The sequence below is a fragment of the Triticum aestivum genome, chromosome 2B, assembly GCF_018294505.1.
Source record: "Triticum aestivum cultivar Chinese Spring chromosome 2B, IWGSC CS RefSeq v2.1, whole genome shotgun sequence".
In the NCBI taxonomy this organism is placed as follows: domain Eukaryota; kingdom Viridiplantae; phylum Streptophyta; class Magnoliopsida; order Poales; family Poaceae; genus Triticum; species Triticum aestivum.
This window is the reverse complement of record NC_057798.1, coordinates 60,665,973-60,684,932: the sequence shown is the minus strand read 5'-3', so window position 1 is coordinate 60,684,932 and position 18,960 is coordinate 60,665,973. Positions and strand designations below refer to the sequence as shown.

At 44.6% G+C, this 18,960-nt stretch overlaps 2 protein-coding genes across 2 annotated transcripts; both read right to left on the bottom strand.

Annotated features, from left to right (window-relative positions):
* Positions 1–1,706: 1,706 nt before the first annotated feature.
* LOC123040426 (zealexin A1 synthase) lies at positions 1,707–3,817 on the bottom strand. Its single transcript, XM_044463272.1, has 2 exons — positions 2,717–3,817; positions 1,707–2,512 (listed from the first exon to the last, which is right to left on the bottom strand). Exons 1-2 carry the CDS (start codon positions 3,635–3,637, stop codon positions 1,904–1,906), a joined length of 1,530 nt encoding a protein of 509 aa, XP_044319207.1. The 5' UTR covers positions 3,638–3,817; the 3' UTR covers positions 1,707–1,903.
* Positions 3,818–8,025: 4,208 nt separating this feature from the next.
* On the bottom strand, positions 8,026–9,368 carry LOC123040425 (protein STRICTOSIDINE SYNTHASE-LIKE 10). The gene is made up of 2 exons (XM_044463271.1): positions 8,744–9,368; positions 8,026–8,655 (listed from the first exon to the last, which is right to left on the bottom strand). Exons 1-2 carry the CDS (start codon positions 9,292–9,294, stop codon positions 8,175–8,177), a joined length of 1,032 nt encoding a protein of 343 aa, XP_044319206.1. The 5' UTR covers positions 9,295–9,368; the 3' UTR covers positions 8,026–8,174.
* Positions 9,369–18,960: the final 9,592 nt, after the last annotated feature.

The window sequence follows — 18,960 nt, the reverse complement described above, 5'->3', positions numbered from 1 at the left end:
ATAGTTTGCTCGTTATTTTTTACAAAAATCATTTCTAGGTACATAAGTATCTATTTAATCAGAGACACATCAAAAGGTTTCCAAGATTCAACCACTAGCTAGGAACGGTCAAGCCCGCTATTTTAACCGCATTTCGAAACGGGCATAAAAAATTCAAAAAAAATCAAAAAAAAGGAAAACCTTCGCATTGTATCATTATATGTAACCAAGTTTTCAGGAAAAATAATAAACTTGTAATACGGCAATTATTTTAAAAAAATGTTCTCAGAAATGAGCTATCATGCATGAAGATTCATGGCTTTCAAGCCAAATGATCAATCTTATGGGCACATTCATGGCATAGTTTGTTTAAATGATCTCATATTGTGCACAGGGGTGCATCTTGGAATTCCAAACAATGTTGCCTAAGGGAGTTTTCATTTTCTTTGCACGGACATATCATTTTCCATTTTCCGAGTGCCCGAAATGAGTTTTTTTGTGAAGGACATACCATATATTTGTTGCAAAATTGGACCAAATCAATTTTCTAAAATACTAGGCCATATTTAATGCACAATTGACAAAATGGTTGGGTGTCAAAAGTTTTGATCCACCTCTGGTGAAAAAGAAAAATTCCCGCCGATTCATTAGGAAGCGGGTCAAATTTGAACTACAGCTGCCTCATATTTTGCTCTTTATTTTTTTCCAAAAATCATTTTTAGGTACATAAGTACCTATTTAATCAGAAATACATGGTTTGGTGGCGATAGATCGAGGTTTGGACGGTGTCCGAGGGCCCCAACTGTAGAGCACGTAAGCTCGCATGCCCGCCGCGTGGTCACCGTGTGACCGTGGTGTTACCTTGCGTTTTGGGCGGACTAGGAATGTCTAGTGGGTTGGGCACTCCCCAGGTAGGTGCTAGGAAGAAAATTATAACATAAGATTCTTACGAGGAGACCGAATTATGCTCAAACATGAAGTAGCAGACAAGTGTTTGATTAGCGGTACGGGAAATGCACATGGTCAATGGGCGTGAGTTTTGGCTGAGGATGATCATATACTAAGAAGAATGACTTCACAATTTTTTAGTGAAATCAAGAATATATAAATAACACTTCCTTCACAAAGTGCTGCTCTGAACAGAATAGGAAAATGAATATTGTTGAATTATTTTTGAACTAGGCAAGGAAGGTTTTTTGACATATTTGATGAAGATGTGATCCAAGCAATTTATGAGAATATTTTGGGAATTTTTGAAATGACAGAAATATAGGTTGCTTCACAACCTAGGGCAAAAACTGACACATGGACATGACACATAGGCAAAACTGATGAGATGGCGCCTAGTCATCGCAACCCACCACAATTTACAAGGCTATGACCATCTATATTGGTCGTTAACAATTAGAAATAAGGCAGCGGACCAGCGTTGTTTGCTTTATGACAATTTCGTGTAAGGAAATTACGACCTTTCTGACCAAAATGGTCGCGATGGTTTAGGGTTTGGAGCCCCTCGAACAGATTTTGACCAATTGGTCTCAAATGGTCATAGACCAATTCTTTCAGGGTCATTGACAGAAGGTCACTAGTTGACATATTTCTTGTAGTGGGTGAACGTGGCTGAAAGTACTAGAAAGGAGTTCACACAAGGAGTAGATCTTGGAAAATTCAGCTTGAGCTCATAATATCAAACAACGAAAATTAGATTGGTGATGGGAAACCACATATTTGATAATCAATACAAAAAATTATTATTGATTTTTTAACAAATCATGAAAATAGTACAATACAATCATTACTATGATTCCCACCGTCATACCCTGGTAACAAAACGTTCAAGGAATTTGTGTGCAATATGCAGCTGGAATGTTCGATCTAGCCAACCTAGTCGATCACATCCACTATGCGACATCTGAAGCAGGCGCTAATTAAGAGGCACAAGGACTTTAGCATGTAGGCATAGGTCATTCTTCCGACCGACCGCGATGCCCATCTCCTCCTCCATGTCCAACTCCCCTCCGGTAGGAAGCTCCCAGTCAAAGTGGTAGAGAAGGGCAGCAAGGGCGAGCTCCATGCTAGACTGCGCGAACAGCATGCCCGGACATATCCTCCGGCCTGCCCCGAACGGTGTGTACTCAAAGTTGGTTCCCTTGAAGTCCACTTCGCCGGACTCGAACCGCTCCGGCCGGAACTCCTCAGGGGCATCCCAGTGCTTGGGGTCCCGGCAGATCGCCCACGTGTTCACAAACACAGTGGTGCCCGTCGGCACATCGTAGCCGAGGACCTTGCACGCCTCGATGGGCTCGCGCGGCAGCAGGAGGGGCACCGATGGATGCAGCCTGAGCGTCTCCTTGATGACCAGCCTCATGTACTTGAGGTCGGCCAGGTCGTCCTCAGTTACGCTTGGCTTCCCTTGTAGGTTGTTACGTACTTCGGCTTGCGCTTTTGCCATGGTGGTTGGGTTCCTCATCAACTCCGACATGGCCCAGATGAGCGTCGTCGCTGATGTCTCGCTTCCAGCACTAAACAGGTCCTGCAGATTAAAAGAGAAGGTTATTTAATTTCCATACCATGCAAATTAATAAACAAAAAAGATGTACTATATTTGGATAACATTTGAACTAAAACCACGACGACTAAATCGGAAACGGAGGGAGTAGATGTTTTAGCAAAATTGTTTAGGAAACACAAATTAATTAGGTAGTGAATGAAAACAATTAGCCGGGCAGCAGCTTACCACTAATAGACACTTGATGGCTCCCACGGTAAAGGGCACGTCGTGGCCGCCTTCCTTCTGTATCCTGAGGAGCACGTCCAATAGGTCCTCCTGCTCCCCCTCCTCCCGGTCGCCGTTGGACGCGGCGGCGGCGGCCTTCACCTCCTCGTGCTGCTTGATGGCGCACTCGATGAGCTCAAAGCCCTTGGTGTGATTCTCCCACGCCTGTCGGGCGGAGCCGCTGACGAAGCCGACGAGCCGGGATGAGGGGAAGAGGTCGCCGAGGTTAAACCCGGAGAGGATCCTCACCCCTTGCTGCAACACCTCCAGGAACTCTTCCCGCCTGCTGAACCTGTCACCGATCATGGCGCGCACGGTCATGTCCGCGATGAGCACGGCGAGCCGCTCGCTGATGTTGACGGGCTCACCGTTGCCGGCACCCGCTGCGATGGCAGCGACGAGGCGCCCCGCCTCCTCCTCCCGCACGCGGCGGAACGACTGCACCCGGCGGGCGCTGAGCAGCTCCATGTTGCAGATCTTGCGGAGCTGGCGCCAGTGAGCGCCGTAGGGCGCGAACGCCACCCCGACCCCGTCGGACATGAGGATCTTGGTGGTGGGGCTCCACGGCCGCGTCGCGAACGTGACGTCCTGCGTCTTCATGACCTCACGCGCGGCCTCGGCGGACGAGGCCACCACCACCGGCACCTCGCCGAGCTTGAGGTACACGAGCGGCGCGTCGCCCAGCCGGCGCGCGATGTCCGCGAAGGCGCGGTGGACCAGCGGCTTGCCGGCGAGGTGGTGCAGGCTGCCGATCACCGGCAGCCGCCAGGGACCAGGCGGCAACTTCTGCCCGGCGCCGCCGCTGCGCTTCCTGATGAGCTTGAGGAGTAGGAAGGGGAACACGAGAGCCAAGACGAGATAAATTGCTTGCTCCATGGCCATGGCGGCGTGTTACTTTCTTGAGCTAGCCAGGCACTGGGGAGTGGGGATAGACTGCACTATGTCCGTTTCCTCTAAGATCGGCGGCTCTAGCTATATATACGCCAGTGGCACGGACCAAGTCATCGTTCGCTCGGCTGACTAGTATAAGTGATGTCGCCATGGGAGCGATCGAGACGATTGCATGTTTGCACGGCAAGTTTGCTGATGCATCTAGGAAGTGCCGTCGTCTTCTCGGATGAGATACTAGGAAGGGTCGCTGCACATGCATCTAGACGCGTCAACAGTTTCCGTCAACAGGAAACGTCAGATTTGGGAGAACTAATCATGAACCGAAATTGCTCTCATCATGAGAGTATTCGGATCGAGATTCCTGCTTTCAGGTGATCGGTGATGGCTGTGTGATCGTGTCTCGTTGTACGTCCACACATTAAATCCTACCGTGGCCATCTCCATGGCCGCTCCTCCAGCAGGACGCATGCATGCATATATCCCAATCACACAACAAAGGTTTTTTAGTACGACCGGGCATTGTTTTTCATAGAGAAAAGTCCTTTGACTGAACGAAAAAGAAAACGACTGGGCCATGTGAAAATAGGAAATTTCCAACGGGAGCAAAGGAAGCAATTTTACACCGACTGTTTACTTGTTTCTGAAAACTGGACAAGGGAATTGTCAGGTTAAAAGACAATGTCAATAATGCTACATTCATACACCCGTTTTTCTTTTTTTTTTTTTTGCGCGAGGCTACATACATACACCTTATATGTATGAAAACGGGAGAAGCGTTGGTGTTGCAATGAACATGAAATGATCCAATCCTTATTTCTCGCATGCCTTCTGCGGCATGGCAGACCGTGTACGTGTTTTTTTTTAAGAAAATTGAAATTTTCAACCTTTTACAAGGTTATCCACATAGCTATGCATCACTTCAGCATGTGGAGGTTTAGTAATAGAATTTGTGGGGCATGAGTGTAGCATGTCATCTCTTTATGTGAGAATTGAAATTTTTCAATGAAAGATGATTGTGTGCATCAGTCAATGCAAAGACCGGGTGATATCCTCATCTTGAAGAGAAAGATAACTATTATTATTCGTTTTCTCTCTTACAAAATCGATAAGAAGCATACACCCTTTTATAACTTTGATAAAATCCATAATAATATGATAAAAGGAGTTAGCTGTACGATTGAGAATTTGATTCTAATTACATTAAAATCAAATCCTTAAACCTAAAGCCTAAACCTCACTGAAGAACAAAACTTGATAGAAACAAACCACTTACTTATTCTGGTTTATTTATTCTCTTGGTTTTCTAAAAACTTAAAATAACTTCCACAGAATATCTTGAATATCTATATTTTCAAATTCTCTTAACAAAGTCAATATCTTGAACAAGGCTCGTCCACTCCTCTATAGTGAATCTCTTAACAAAGTCAATATCTTGAATATCTATATTTTCCATAACAAAATCATCTATATGTGTGTCTTATGTCAGACCTGCCAAAAAGTTTCTGGTAGTACTCAGTATTATAAACTTTTTAGATTTTCCTGTCCCTCGACCACTCCTTTATCTTGATTAAAAAATGTTTTTTCTATGCTTCCTATAACTTCTGCATGGTAATATTTAGTGTTTGTATCTCCTTCAACCAATTCTTGCATCTTGGATCTCTGCAACCATTTGGCTTCCTCTTCTAACATAATATTTTTGTGTTGCAACTTGAAAAGATTAAGGAGGTCTTCATCGCAATGAGAGGATACATCTCCATAATGGAGTATTCCCACAATGGGAGGTACATGAGCTAAGCTCTATTGTATAAGTTCTATAATTAGGTGACCCTAGAAAGGAGGTAGGGTAAAGGTATACAGTCCAAGGCACGTAAGAGTAAGTGAGCAAGCGAAAGGGGGCCCGGTTGTTGAAGAGTGATATTTTGCACTCATTCACGTTTGTTCAAACCAAGATATTTCATTTAAAAAGCGTTATTCGCTTTGATATTGCTATTAATGACTAATGAATGCAAAGGATTTCAAAATTCCTCTCCTTGATGTGTTTCCACGGGAAATGGGCTAAAAAGGGAAGATATCATGTGTGGAAAAAGGAATGGAAGAAAAATGGAGGAAGAAAGAATCAACTGGAGGCGTTTCTGTGTAAACAAAACAAAAGGCGGCATTCCATACGGGCGCGTGCGCCCGTATGGCATGGAAACCGAGGTGGATAGTCCACCTGAACAACTTATATGAAAGGGACCCATCGAAATGTTAACAGGGGAGGTCGAGGAGAGCGTCGACGGCAGCCAGAACATATGTATGGATCGTATTTGTAAGCTCTTCCGAAATAATGAAAAGTCACTAAGATAATTGATATTTTTATAAAAATGATATTTATTTAAACATCGCAAAAAATAATTGAATGTTTTGAATTAAATTTGAGACATAAGATATATAACTCCTATTCAAATTGTTTTATGAATTAATTTGAAACATTTAAATTTTATTGAGTTATTTGATTATTAGATTTTCAGGAAATTCGAGGAATCAATATTATATAGAAATTTTTGGCAATCAACACAAACAAATAAAAATGCAAATTAGTCCATCTTATAATTTGATAATTCTGCTTGGCTCTTCCACAGAATGTGCAATTAATCTTATAGCTAGAGAAATAGGCATGAGGGGAGTATAGCCAATACAATAAAAATAGAAGTGGCGTACAGAGCTAGGAAGTATTTTATGGTGGAATCATCCCGTCAGGGTTCAAATCCTAAACTTAGCATTGCTGCTCGTATTTTTCTGGATTTATTTCAGACTTTTTGGCAATGTTTCCTCAATGGAAGGAGACGTTCCCGTCGACTACGGGAAACCGGTGATGACTTCGTCAATCTCAAGATATTGTGCCAGTTCAATCTCTCAAAAATGCTCATAGAGTGCATGCTTTCATATGGATGGATGATGTATGTGTAAGCGAGCATCTGTGATTGTACTCTGTTAGAAAATAGAACCGAAAGTACATAATGCATCTGTAGCAAGAGATTTAAAGGGCACGATCGTATTGCGCGCACTAGGAGTTTGAACCAGATCGTAAGCGTCAGCGTCACACTAGGAGTTTGAAGCAGATGTTAAGCGTTAGCATCACACTGAGGTGGACAAAGGGCATGATTGTATTGCACGCACCAGGAGTTTGAACTAGATCGTAAGCGTCAGCGTCACACGGAGGTGGGCAGTTCTTCGAGGTGGAGACACGTGTCGGGGATTGGGACCGTCAGTTACTAATCGGATGGACGTAAACGAAGTGTAGGCACCTGCAATATTCCAATCTCCCCGCAAAAATGCTCTCCACGCCTACTCTTATTTATAAAAAAATAATATTCTTCTTTAGTTAGGTAGTTCTTCCCCCTCTATGAGACCGTAAGACCCTGGTGAAGTCAAAGGCCCGCTTACTAGCTATGTGTAGTTCTAACATGATAGAGAGCAAGAGAGAGGCCACCTTATATGCTGGTGTCAACCTCCTCGCCTCGGCTGGGTGGGACTAAAGGAGCCATCGCTTCTGGTTGTTGGACCTGGAGCGTATTGCTCGCTCGTGACTGTTGCACATGGGCCAGTTGTTATGCACTGCTTGGCCAGCCACCAGACCTATTGGTGAAGCCGCCTGTTAAAAAAGATCGGGTCAGGATCACATGTGATTTATCAGATGGATTCACCCCAGTAACTAAGAGCATGGTTAATAGTATAGCCAACAGTTGCCTATATGAATTTGCCATGTCACTTATAACCAGTCTTATAGCTCACTCATATAATAGTTAATCATATTAGTAATACTACATCATTAATATATGGCCCACAAGTTTCTCTCATAAAAGGTGTTGGAGTTCATACTATAGCCGGCTGTAAGTTTGTAGGCCGCTTTTTTTCTCTCACCTTTTCTCTCTCATCCAACTAAGCAAAATTATATTATTTAAAGCCTTACAGCCCGTCTACATCATCTTATTGTACTTTGTCAAATGAATGTAGCTTTTTGCATGTCGAGCATGCAGGACTAATGAAATCAAACAGGCGCTCGTATCCAGAGAAATGAAACCTAAAGAAAAAGCATGATCCAATCGACACCAGGTACGCTTCAACACCACATGTCACAAGCAAATTGTCAAGCTGACCGATGAGGCAATGAAATCTAGAAGCATGATCCAGTTGACAGCAAATATACATCGTCGACATGTCTGGTCACTGTGCACGCTAAGTATCACCGTCTACCCTACTCATATAACGTGTGGAGTTCTTAATTACTGGCAATCCTTCGAGGAAACAGAAGGAAATCAAGCATTCATCAAAGAATTGTGCATGCCATCGTCTCCCATGAAAAGAAACTTCCACCCAAGATTGCGAAGAAAGAGAAGTCAAACAAAATATTGTTTTTCAATTCATGTTTAAACAAATTAGCCTGCATAACTGTCCACATTATGACAATCTTCTACGGAGTAAAAAAAACTTATTAATGTATCTACATAAGAAGAAGACTAGCTAGTAGTAATATAATGTAAACAAACTAGGCAACAAGGCCGATATAATCGAGCTCGACGGAGCCGAGCCACAGCTGTCCTTTCCTCTCGGTCACCTCGCTGAGCGTCACGCCCTTGGCCGCCGTCAGCTCCTCGACCTCAACGCCACCACCGTTGAGCCGGACACCGACCAAGTGCTTCACTGGGGCTGTGGTCGCGCCCGGGCGCCCCTTCTCCTGGTTCAGCCCCACCCAGTAGCCGCCCTTCCCGTCCCGCCGCACATTGTCCGGGTAGCCCGGCAGGTCGGCGAGCAGCTCGTAGTGGCCAGCCTTTGGTCCCTGGAGATAGTACTTGTGTGCCTGGCATGGCACCGTGTGCGCGACGACGACGTACATCCTGTCGTAGCTCACCGCGACGCCGTTAGGGTACGGCAGGCCGTCCTTGAGCACGGTGACCTGCTTCGTCACCGCGTCGTACTTGAGCAGCCTCCCCGTCGCGTCCGCGTTCATCATGATTTCCGTATTAAACCTGCACGGATTAGTAGTATTAATTTTGTAGTTTTACCAGCTTGTGATCGAATTTGAGCATGTAGAAGGGATCTGGATTAAGTACGTACCTTCGTGGATATGTCACGCTGCTGTCGGTGAAGTAAACATCGCCAGTAACCTGATCGATGTCGATGCCGTTGACGAAGTTGAACGGGACGCCATCAGCCTTGGTGGCAAGCACCTCAGCCTCGCCGCCGTCCGGGCCGACTTTCATGAGCCCCTTGTAAGCATCGGCAATGTAGAGGTCGCCGGACTTACGGTGGAACGCGAGCCCCAGCGGCCGCCCGCACAGGCTCTCCGTCTCCTCCGACGGCGCGACGGGCACGGTGCACATGGGGAACTTCCTGTAGTTGGCGTGGTAGGCGAAGGTCGTCCAGCCGGCGGCGCTGCCGCCCCACTTGAGGACACGGCCGTCGGAGACGCCGGTGTAGGGGCCCTGGCCGCGCGCGTCGAAGGCCAGGCTCTCGGCGCCGGTGACGCCGCTGGGCAGGGGGAGGTGGAGGCTCCACTCCGTCGGGCTGGTCTTTACCTCCGCGGCCGAGCACGACGGGGCCAGAGAGACGGCGAGAAGAGCGAGCAGGAGGACGAGCCACCCGCCCGCGGATCCGCGGCGCCCCATGAGCTGCAGCGCCGGTGGTTTCGTCGGAACAAACGCTGCGGCGATCGATTTGCGGGTTTGCGTGAGTTGGTTTACGGCAGGTAGCTAGAGATTTAAAGGGCACGGTCGCATTGCATCCGGAGTTTGCATCAGACTTGTAACGTTTCTCCTCCTTTTGAGGAGATTCGGAGTTGTAATCGTCTGCGTCGCGCGCGGAGAGGTGGACAGTTCTACGATGTGGTGACACGTGTCGGATCGGATGGACGTAAACGAAGTGCAGGCACGTATCATACTCCAATCCGTTTCACCCAACGGGATTTTCCAAAGACTTGGCTACCTGGTGTAGCGGACTAGCATAGGGATGCAAGCGGACACGTTCGCATGTCGGCGGCAGCCCAAAATTACTATTCTCCCCGTTTCAAAAACAAGTGTTTGAACTAAAACCACGACGCCTATTTTAAAGCGGAGAGAGTACTAATATATACTTTTTTTTTTCTTTTTTGAGGTAATCCCTCCCTTGACACTAAACACTCTTATATTATGTGATGGGAGGGGTAATAAAGTAATTGCAATCACTAGGCGTCCGTGGACCGGCCGGTCGCCGCGCAGCCGTGCGATCTTGGTCTACGTAGCCGTTCGATGGGAGCCGTCGTCTTCCTCACATCTTCTGTGTCTTTTCTGTGGAGAACAAAACATGGGGAAAAATCCATGGCGGGGTGTCCCTCTCTTCCTTCCGCTTCCCCTCCCCCGCCACCGCGTGCAGCGTGCGTCCACTCTCGCTTATTTGCGTTGCCCCCTGATGCCGTTGAAGCTCCCCGCTGATGCTCACCGTTGTTAGAAACACAAAAGAAAAAAGATAGGGCGTTGACCCGTAGCAGCTTTTCTGTTGCCTCCCCCCGTTCCCTGTTGCATCCATGGGTGCTCCCTCTCCGGCGCTGGTCGCAAAACACCGGTCCTCACTGGCGTTGTCGTCCCTCCGGTATTAATACGGCCACGACGTCGTCTGCCAACCGAGTTGGTGGTAGCAAAAGAAAACACTAGTTCCAGCATGGGGCGTGGCTGGTTCCAGCATTTTTGTCCGTCGGTTGCAACGTCGATAGCACGCGGGCGTCTCTCTCCTAGCCCATGCTCTCGTCGGTGCCAACTTTTTTTGTTGCCAGTTGCAGCTTTTTTTCTGTCAGATGCGGCATCGGCAGCGGCCGCATCGCGCTCGTATCACTCATCAGTCGTGGTCAGCCACCATCGCCTGCCCATTGCAGCTCGCGCCCAGCTTGAGATGCAGCTGCGAAGGGCGTCGGGTTCCAGCTCGCAACCGTACAAAGCTCCAGCGAGGATGCATGGGAGCGGAGCAACCATGGTGGGAGCTTGTCCGTGAGCCATGAGAAAGGGTGATGCGAGGGAGGATGGGGTGTGGTTTCTTTGTCGGACTAGTAAGCGTGCACGTGCAATGCACGTCTCTCAAATATAAAAAATGTCTTCTAAATTCTTTATATGTTTAATCGAGTAAATATGCTCGTGTGTTGCAATGGGAAAAACAAAATCCTTGCGCCCCCCTAATGACTAATATGTGTTCTACTTATCCTCTTCCCATCATCAGGTACGGGGACACACGCTTGGGGGTTTGTTGCGGTCGAACATGTACTTCGCTCTTGACGTGTGGCCATCATGGGAGTTCTCGAAGCAGAACTCGGTTCTATGATGAAGTTGCTTTCACTAAAGAAAACTTGATAAAAAATAACTAAAATGGTAACAAAATATGTTGTTTACCTTAAACGGTTATGATTGGGAGGATTTCCGAGGAATCATGAACCGGAGTCAGAGAAACTTAACATGTCCCCTAAAATATCTCCCATCAATCTATGTATAGGGACTCACATATAAAGATCCTCACCTAAATATTTTTTTAACTCCAGCAGAGTTGTAAACCTCAACCCCTACATTTCAATGTCCTATATTTTATTAGTTTTATGGAACTATGAAAATCATACGTTCATCATTGTAGTACCCTGCATTTTCATATGAATGGACATTGGTATAATTACAGAATTAACACATGAAACAAACAACCAAATAAAACTTGGTAATTCAAAGGCATGTCACCTCATGCCAAGGAGCATTGTGTATTTCGTTGCGAAACACACCTAATAGTTATTAATTATTGAACTTCATAGTGAAAATACATCTTCATTAAGAAAAAAAAAGGAATACAAATCAGAACAATCGAATTACGATGGACCTACGGGGCCGGTAATGGCACTGTGAAATCATCTCAAACACTTATGTATCTCCAAATTCACATAGATAGATATCTAATTAGTTCAGATACATGGATTAAACTCCAGTGCATACAGCCAGAATCACTGGACCTCCGCATGGCAAAGATCTTCCGGATCACAAATCACAAAATTGCAAAGTTTATGCTGCCATCTTGTATCCATAACATTTGTTATCCCATCTTTTTTCATGGCCGATGACCCACATCTGTGGAGTAATAAAACCGATGCCATCCGCATTGGTAGGCTGGCTCTGATGTACGCTTATGATCTGGGCCACTACGTTCGTCTATATAGACCCTTTTATTGCACCGGCCTCCTATCGCATACTCCGCAGATGATTCTGAAGCCTCTGCCTCCTTCATTGTAATGACACTTGACCGACAAAACACAGTTATGTACTCCCTCCATCTTAAAATTCTTGTCTTGAATTTGTCTAGATACGGATGTACCTAATACTAAATCGTGACTTGATACATCCGTATTTAGACAAATCTAAGACAAGAATTTTAGGACAGAGGGAGTAATACAGAGCAAGCCTGCCTCTGCTGAACCATCATCATCTGCGGAGTATGCACCCCACCCCATAATTGCAGAGGAGGGCCAGAGAACTCAGACGGAGCCATCCGCTGTATTTCTCACAGTTGCACGCCTGTACAGCATGATCTTGCTTTCACAGCGTAATATGTTGTTCTAGTGAAAACAAGGAGGGGATAACTGCTCCTCACCTTCAGTTCTGCCCCTCAACACCCTGCTTATGTACAGAGCATGCTGAAGTCTCACGCCCCTGCAGTTCAAAACTTAAACTGATAGTAACTGTGCAGGACGTGCTGTATAGCCGATAGTGGCTTAGATGTGGACCGAGTAATTAGGAGATAAGCGTGACACCGGCTGAATCGTGTGGCCGTGTCAAAGAGGTTGTTACTCGTGGCCATGCTACCGGCTAGTAGAGAGAAAATAGCGGATCAGGCAGTACGTAGCAGGGAGTAGTACGTGTGTCTCTATTAAAGGACTTTGTAATCAGCTGCGTGTGTGTTGAAAAGAACAAGAGAAAAGGCAGAAGTGTGTTCTGTGTCCAGTGTCTGTTCGTGTGAGTCTTCTTCCTCCTCCGGCTGTTCCAACATGCAACGCACGTCTTGACAATATAAATGTTGATAATCACTATAAATGTTAATTAATACCTACTGTATTATTGGATGTTGCACATTTTCATTAAAATTTTAATATTTTGTCGACTACAATAACAATCGAGCAGGCAATATGATATTTTACTTCAAGAGTTCCCACACATATAGTTTTTGTATGTCAAGAACACAGAGATACCGAGTGCTGATGTGTACATGAATTTAACCCATTTGCCAGCTGAAAGGAAAATTATCTTGCATATATTTTAGAAGTGTTTGAAGTTCAAATAAAAGGCAAACTGTACCACACCACACTAAAGCGTACTATCTAAAATATATCACATGCACTAAAAAATTTGAAATATCTTTCAACAAATTTGTTTGAAACAAATGCTCCAAGAAATATTTTCAGCCATTGTTTAGATCATACCTAGTGTTGTGGAAACCCTACCGGTGTAAGGCTCAAATCATCAAATATCATCTAGTCCAACGCATGGATAAAGTCAGGCTGTCCATTTGTAGCAGCAAGGTGGACCACCAGTTCCTCTACATGCTTATACTTCTGTCAATCAAAAAGGGAAGTCTACCACTGTACATGTAATAGGGCAGAGTGTCAACGATCTAGAAATGGGGATAACGATCATATTCAGAAGAAACTTAAAAGAACATAATCAGATTATTTTTTTACACATTGGTAACATTTATTTGGGATTGATTTAGCACCAGAGAAATTTAACATGATGGGTGGGCATTACTCTAAACATATAAAATCAAGAGGCAGCAAGAGTGCAATCCGAATATCTTTAGAATATATCAGTAAAAATTCCAACCATTTATAAAACATGTCAATAAAAATTGCAAGGCTTGCAAGACATCCTGGATAAGCTGTGGAAGCTCTCATTCCATGACCAGAAAATAAGACTGTCTTATTATAGGATTAAGGTAATAAATGGCATCAAATACTTTGTTAAGAATATATCATGTGATAGGATTACGGTAATAAATGGCATCAGTTACTTTGATAACCACATGGAACAAAAGGCGTATAACTGCATCCCTAGTTGGTTGTCTGTCCCTTTTCAGTACAGTATTAGTGTGCTCCAACCCATAAATCGTTCTTAAGATCTTCAAAGACACCTCTTATGTAGACCTCAAGAGAATAAAATAAGTCAAAAATAACAGATAAAACAAATACACGGGTATAGAAGCGGTCAAGAATTTGTAGGATCATAGCGCTCTCATTCCCTGTCTGCTTGCTCTTCAAAAGAGAACACGTCATTGAAGAGCGCCACATGTCGAGAATTTTTTCAAGTACCTCGTGGGCAACAGCAACAACAATAAGTCGTGAAAAATTAATCATGTGTAAGACACGTCTCAAGCGTTGACCAAGGGAGATTCACACGGTATAAAAAATAAAACAACTGCTGAAAAAAATGTGTACTAAATGTTGTGATGACATTCAAATTGTATTTTCAAAACCAAGGCACCATTGTGGTCATGATGCTGCAGAGTAAGACGCCCTCGATCTCTCACGGGCCTATATGGCAGGAGATCTTGGTGAGCGTGTATCCCAACAATGCCATCCCGCGTCCTGATGACTACGACAAAGAATTCGTTCCAGAAGTATACCTAGCAGTTACTGTATGGTGGGTAGGTGACTGCTCCGCCACCCCGTCCGCTGTTGAGGCTGTCTCTTTTTATAGGGGGGGCTGGCCCTAGCTGCGTTAGTGAAAACTGAAGTGACTTATGAATTTTATTTTATTTCTACCAATCTATATAGCAAACTTTTGTTGGGTTCAGACAAATAGAAGGTTCAGATGAATAGACAGTGCCTAACTGGCCAGACGTCTGAACCTCTCTAGGTGCAAATTGCAGCACACAAACAAGCATGATTCTCGGATAGGTTTTCAATTGTCAGACTTTTCCATCTTAAAAAAATCTGGTCTGTGTGATCAATACTGAATATAAGGTAATCCAGGCCTCCTTTTGAAGTGAGTTAGCTTCTAAAATCTAGATGAAGAGGTTGGCCGGGATACAAGCTCGCCACTATATGATTCATTCAATGACAAGCACATGCCAAGCAAGGCTCAATTGCCATCAAATAATTTGTGGAGGATTCAGTCAATGCCAAGCAAGGCTCGTTCTGAGTGACGTCAGCATGTCTCTTTTCTGATGACCCCTGGCTCCCGGCACCGCCACTGTGCAATCCACCCGGCAACGGACAAACAACACATGCACATGCCAGCAAAGAAACCACGCCATACCTCCCGGAACTGGAACCACATTTTGATTTTTATGTTTGAATTGAAAGATTATTCATGCCCATAGAGAACTGGGTTTTCTTATTTATATTTAAGCACCCAGAGAAGTAAGAAGCATGCAATGCAGATGTTTTAGTGGGTGGAAGAGGATAAAAGAATAGAATAAAGTTCTGATGATTCAGTGTTAAATAACCAGTCCATCCATTGAATAGTTTCACTGAGCCTTTGGCATTGATAATGAGAAAGAAGTACCTAGTTATTTATAGCAGATGTCCACCTGCGAGTCCTTTTTATGGGGTTAACATCACTACAAGAAACACTTGCAAGTTGTTAAACAAAAGACAGTGTGTTAGAATATAAGTTGCAAGTAATAATCAGAATATTCAGAATATATTTCAGCTTGCACTTCCATGAATCTATCAGGAATAAAGTTGATCTTTATTTGACATTAAATCAAACATTCGCAATCAAATTAAATTTGAAGCAAGGAGAAAGATCCAAGTCACAGCAGGGAGAAAAGAAGCACTTGCAAGTTGTTAAACCAAAGATACTGTGTTAGAATATAACTTGCAAGTAATATTCAGAATATATTTCAGCTTGCACTTCCATGAATCGATCAGATATAAAGTTCATATTTATTTGACATTCAATCAAAGAGTCACAATCAAATTAAATTTGAAGCAAGGTAGAAAGATCTAAGTCACATCAGGGAGAAAAGCTATCAATTGATGAATTACATACTCACAGATGTGATGACTGCATCCACATGCGTCATGGAGAGACGGGAACACACAGAGGAGATGCAGGTGATGACACTTGTGCATGGCTCCAGGCGGCAACTACCTCGGAGGGAAAGCAATGGGTGTGATGAAATTCTTGACAACACCCTGTAATTAAGAATATAAATGTTGATATCATCTTAAAATTAAGGACTGCTTGATGACTATAAACTTGACAGTAAAGATGTGCATCAATGAAAAATTACAAATGAAGTTCAGAACCACGGGTAGATGGCAATAATTTTCAGAATCTAAAACGGTGATTCAGGACATACTCTTGGTTAAATCAATTCGAGTAATGGAACAAAAGTCGAAGGAGCACATCACTAAGGAAATACGATAAACAAAACAAACCTGAGGACGGTGTTGCACGGGGGAGCGAGGCGTCGGCGTACCTGCGGCAGCAGAGGAGGAAACCTGGCTCTCCCCCGGCGCGCGACGGACGGCGGCTCCGCGGCTCCGGCTCTCCCGTGGCGAAGGGCGGCGACCTGGGGCGCCTCTCCCACGGCGCGCGACGGGCTGCGACTTGCCGATGACTCCCGCAGCCAAGGGCAGCGGCACCGGCTCTCCCACGGCGATGGGCGGCGACCTGCGACGGCTCTCCCCCGGCGCGCGAGGGCGGCGGCTCCGGCTCTCCCCCGGCGAAGGGCGGCGACCTGCGGCGGGGCTCCCCCGACGCGCGACGGGCGGCGGCTCCGATGGGGCGGCTCCCGGGGTGACGGGCGCGGCGACCGACGGCGGCTGCAGGAGGCGGCGAAGGGCGCAGCGGGGCAGATCCGGTGGCTGGGGAGGCGACGACCCATGGCGGGACGGCTCCCGCGGCGGGGGCGTGCTCCCGTGGCTGGGGAGGCGGCAACCCGCGGCAGGGGCGGGCTCCCGCGGCTGGGGAGGCGGCGAACGACGCGGCGGGGGCGGGCTCCCGGCGACCTGCGGCGGCTTCCCGTGGCTCCGGCGGCGCGAGGCGGCGGTGAAGGGCGCGGCTTCCCGTGGCTCGGCGCGAGGCTGCGGGAGGCGAACGGCGCGGGAGGAGGAGGAGGTCGTGCGGAAGGAGAAGGTGGAGGTCGTGCGGGCGACCGGTTTTGTTAATGCGGGGCGATTAGCGATCGATCGTGGCTTGTTGCGTGGTTGATAGCGATAAACACAGAATGATTAAGGACCATTAGATTTTAATGATGGATGGATGGGATTGTTTGGATCTGCCCCTCTCTTTTTTTTATAGTTGTATTCCCTCCGTTCCTAAATATTTGTCTTTCTAGGAATTTCAAATGGTTACTACATACGGATGTATATAGACATATTTTAGAATGTAGATTCACTCATTTTGCTCCGTATGTAGTCACTTGTTGAAATCTCTAGAAAGACAAGTATTTAGGAACGGAGGGAGTAGTAGATAGATAGATAAAACTGAAGGGAGGGGAAGGGGATAAGGCCGAGGGAAGTGGAAGGGCAGCGAGTGACCCACGTGAGATGATGCTTATGAGACACACGGTCGCACTTCAATCGCGTGGCTCACGTGCGACCGGACGAGTTGTTAGCCGTTCTTCCGGACGCAAATATTTCCCGAAAATAATACATTGTTGCTTTAAAACTTGAGCAGGTATAGGAGGCGCCTGCATTTCTAGTTTAGTGGAGCAGTATCAGCCATCTACAAATAATTTAGGACCGATGAGATATCTTACAATGCAAACACACACAAAATAAATATTTTTGTTATTAGCACCCTAGACACTACAAGATAGTATCGAAAATAATATCACCTGCGGATTTCAATACAATTTTCCAATTAATCTAAAAAATCAAGTTTATAAATTTTGATATGATTTTTGAAAAAGATTCAAAAGTTTGAAATGCACGTTTCATCTTTTCAAAATGTGAATACAAGAATTGAACTTGGTGTGACATGACTGTGGGATGCTACTGAAATAGAAAAAAATTGAATATTTATAAATTCTATTTCTAAACTATGTTCAAGGAATGGGACTTTTGTTACCTGTAAGAAATGCCTCTAAAATAGATTTTTAAATTGCTAAGTTAATTGAAATTTGTGCGAAACGTCTCTTGAGTATTTATGAAATTGATTGCATATGACTTTAAAAATTGAAAATTATGTAAATATATATGGATCATATTTATAAGTTCTTCTGGACTAATGAATAGTCACTAAAATAATTGGTATTTTTTAATAAAAATGATTTTTATTTAAACATCGCCAAAATAATTGAAATTTATGAATTAAAATTTAAAAATTAGACATATAGCTCATATTGAAACTATTTTATGAATTAATCTGAAGTGTCTGAATTTCATTGAGCTATGTGGTTATATTAGATTTTGTAGAAATTCATAGAATCAATATTATTTGAAAATTCTAGACAATCAACATGAAAAAAATATGCAAAATTTGTTCATCTTATATTCCGTGAATTCTGCTTAGCTCTTCTTTGGAATGTGCGTTTAATCTTATCATTAGATAAATAGGCACTTGGGGAGTGATTTAGGGTCAAGCTCTTGTTTGTCGGATCTTCATGAATTGGAGGTGGATTTGAGGAGGAACACCCGTATACATTTTCTTCATCAAGTTCAAAAATATTCATGGAATTCGAAATTTGTTCATGAAATACAAAACAATGTACGTCATTATTAGAAAATAGTCATACAAAATCATTCATAAAAATAAAAATAAAGGTTCTTTAAAATTCAAACAAATCATTCTCTTGAAATTGTGAGCATGTTCTTAGATTCAAGAACTGTTTTTGAATTCGGTGAACATTTTTTTGAATCCGTGAGCATTTATCATTTCCCGAACACTTTTTAAAATTATTATTTTTGAATTCAGGAACATTTCACAATTTGCAGTTTTTTTCGAAATCCCGAATTATTGTTAGAAAGTAAAAAAAATGAAACAGAGAAAAGAAAAATAAGAAAAAGAAATTTTTTTAGGCAAATAAGAAAAAGAAAATAAACAAGGTGTTTCCGGCCCCGCAGATGGGCTCGCCAAGAGGGGCGCGGAATAGGAACTCCCCTTCCAGATTCTCGAAAAAAAAGGAGCTCCCCTTCCCCTAACCCCTCCGCCGGCCCTCCCCTCCTTTCCCCCTTTTTTTTTGTCGAATATGCACGAGTGTGCATATCATATATTAAAGAAGAAGGGCAAAGCATGCCTCCACAATACAATTACATTACACGCGTGCACGGCCCAACGGCCCGCACCCACTCCACTCAAAGCCCACAAGCCTACTCCTCCCTACACCTC

What these genes read in the sequence shown, in the direction of transcription:
- LOC123040425 (XM_044463271.1), bottom strand. Translation starts at nt 9,294, where the DNA reads ATGGGGCGCCGCGGATCCGCGGGCGGGTGGCTCGTCCTCCTGCTCGCT. An exon ending in AGCGTGACATATCCACGAAG is followed by an intron (nt 8,656 to 8,743) that starts GTACGTACTTAA and finishes TAATCCGTGCAG; the next exon opens with GTTTAATACGGAAATCATGA.
- LOC123040426 (XM_044463272.1), bottom strand. Translation starts at nt 3,637, where the DNA reads ATGGCCATGGAGCAAGCAATTTATCTCGTCTTGGCTCTCGTGTTCCCC. An exon ending in CCATCAAGTGTCTATTAGTG is followed by an intron (nt 2,513 to 2,716) that starts GTAAGCTGCTGC and finishes TTTAATCTGCAG; the next exon opens with GACCTGTTTAGTGCTGGAAG.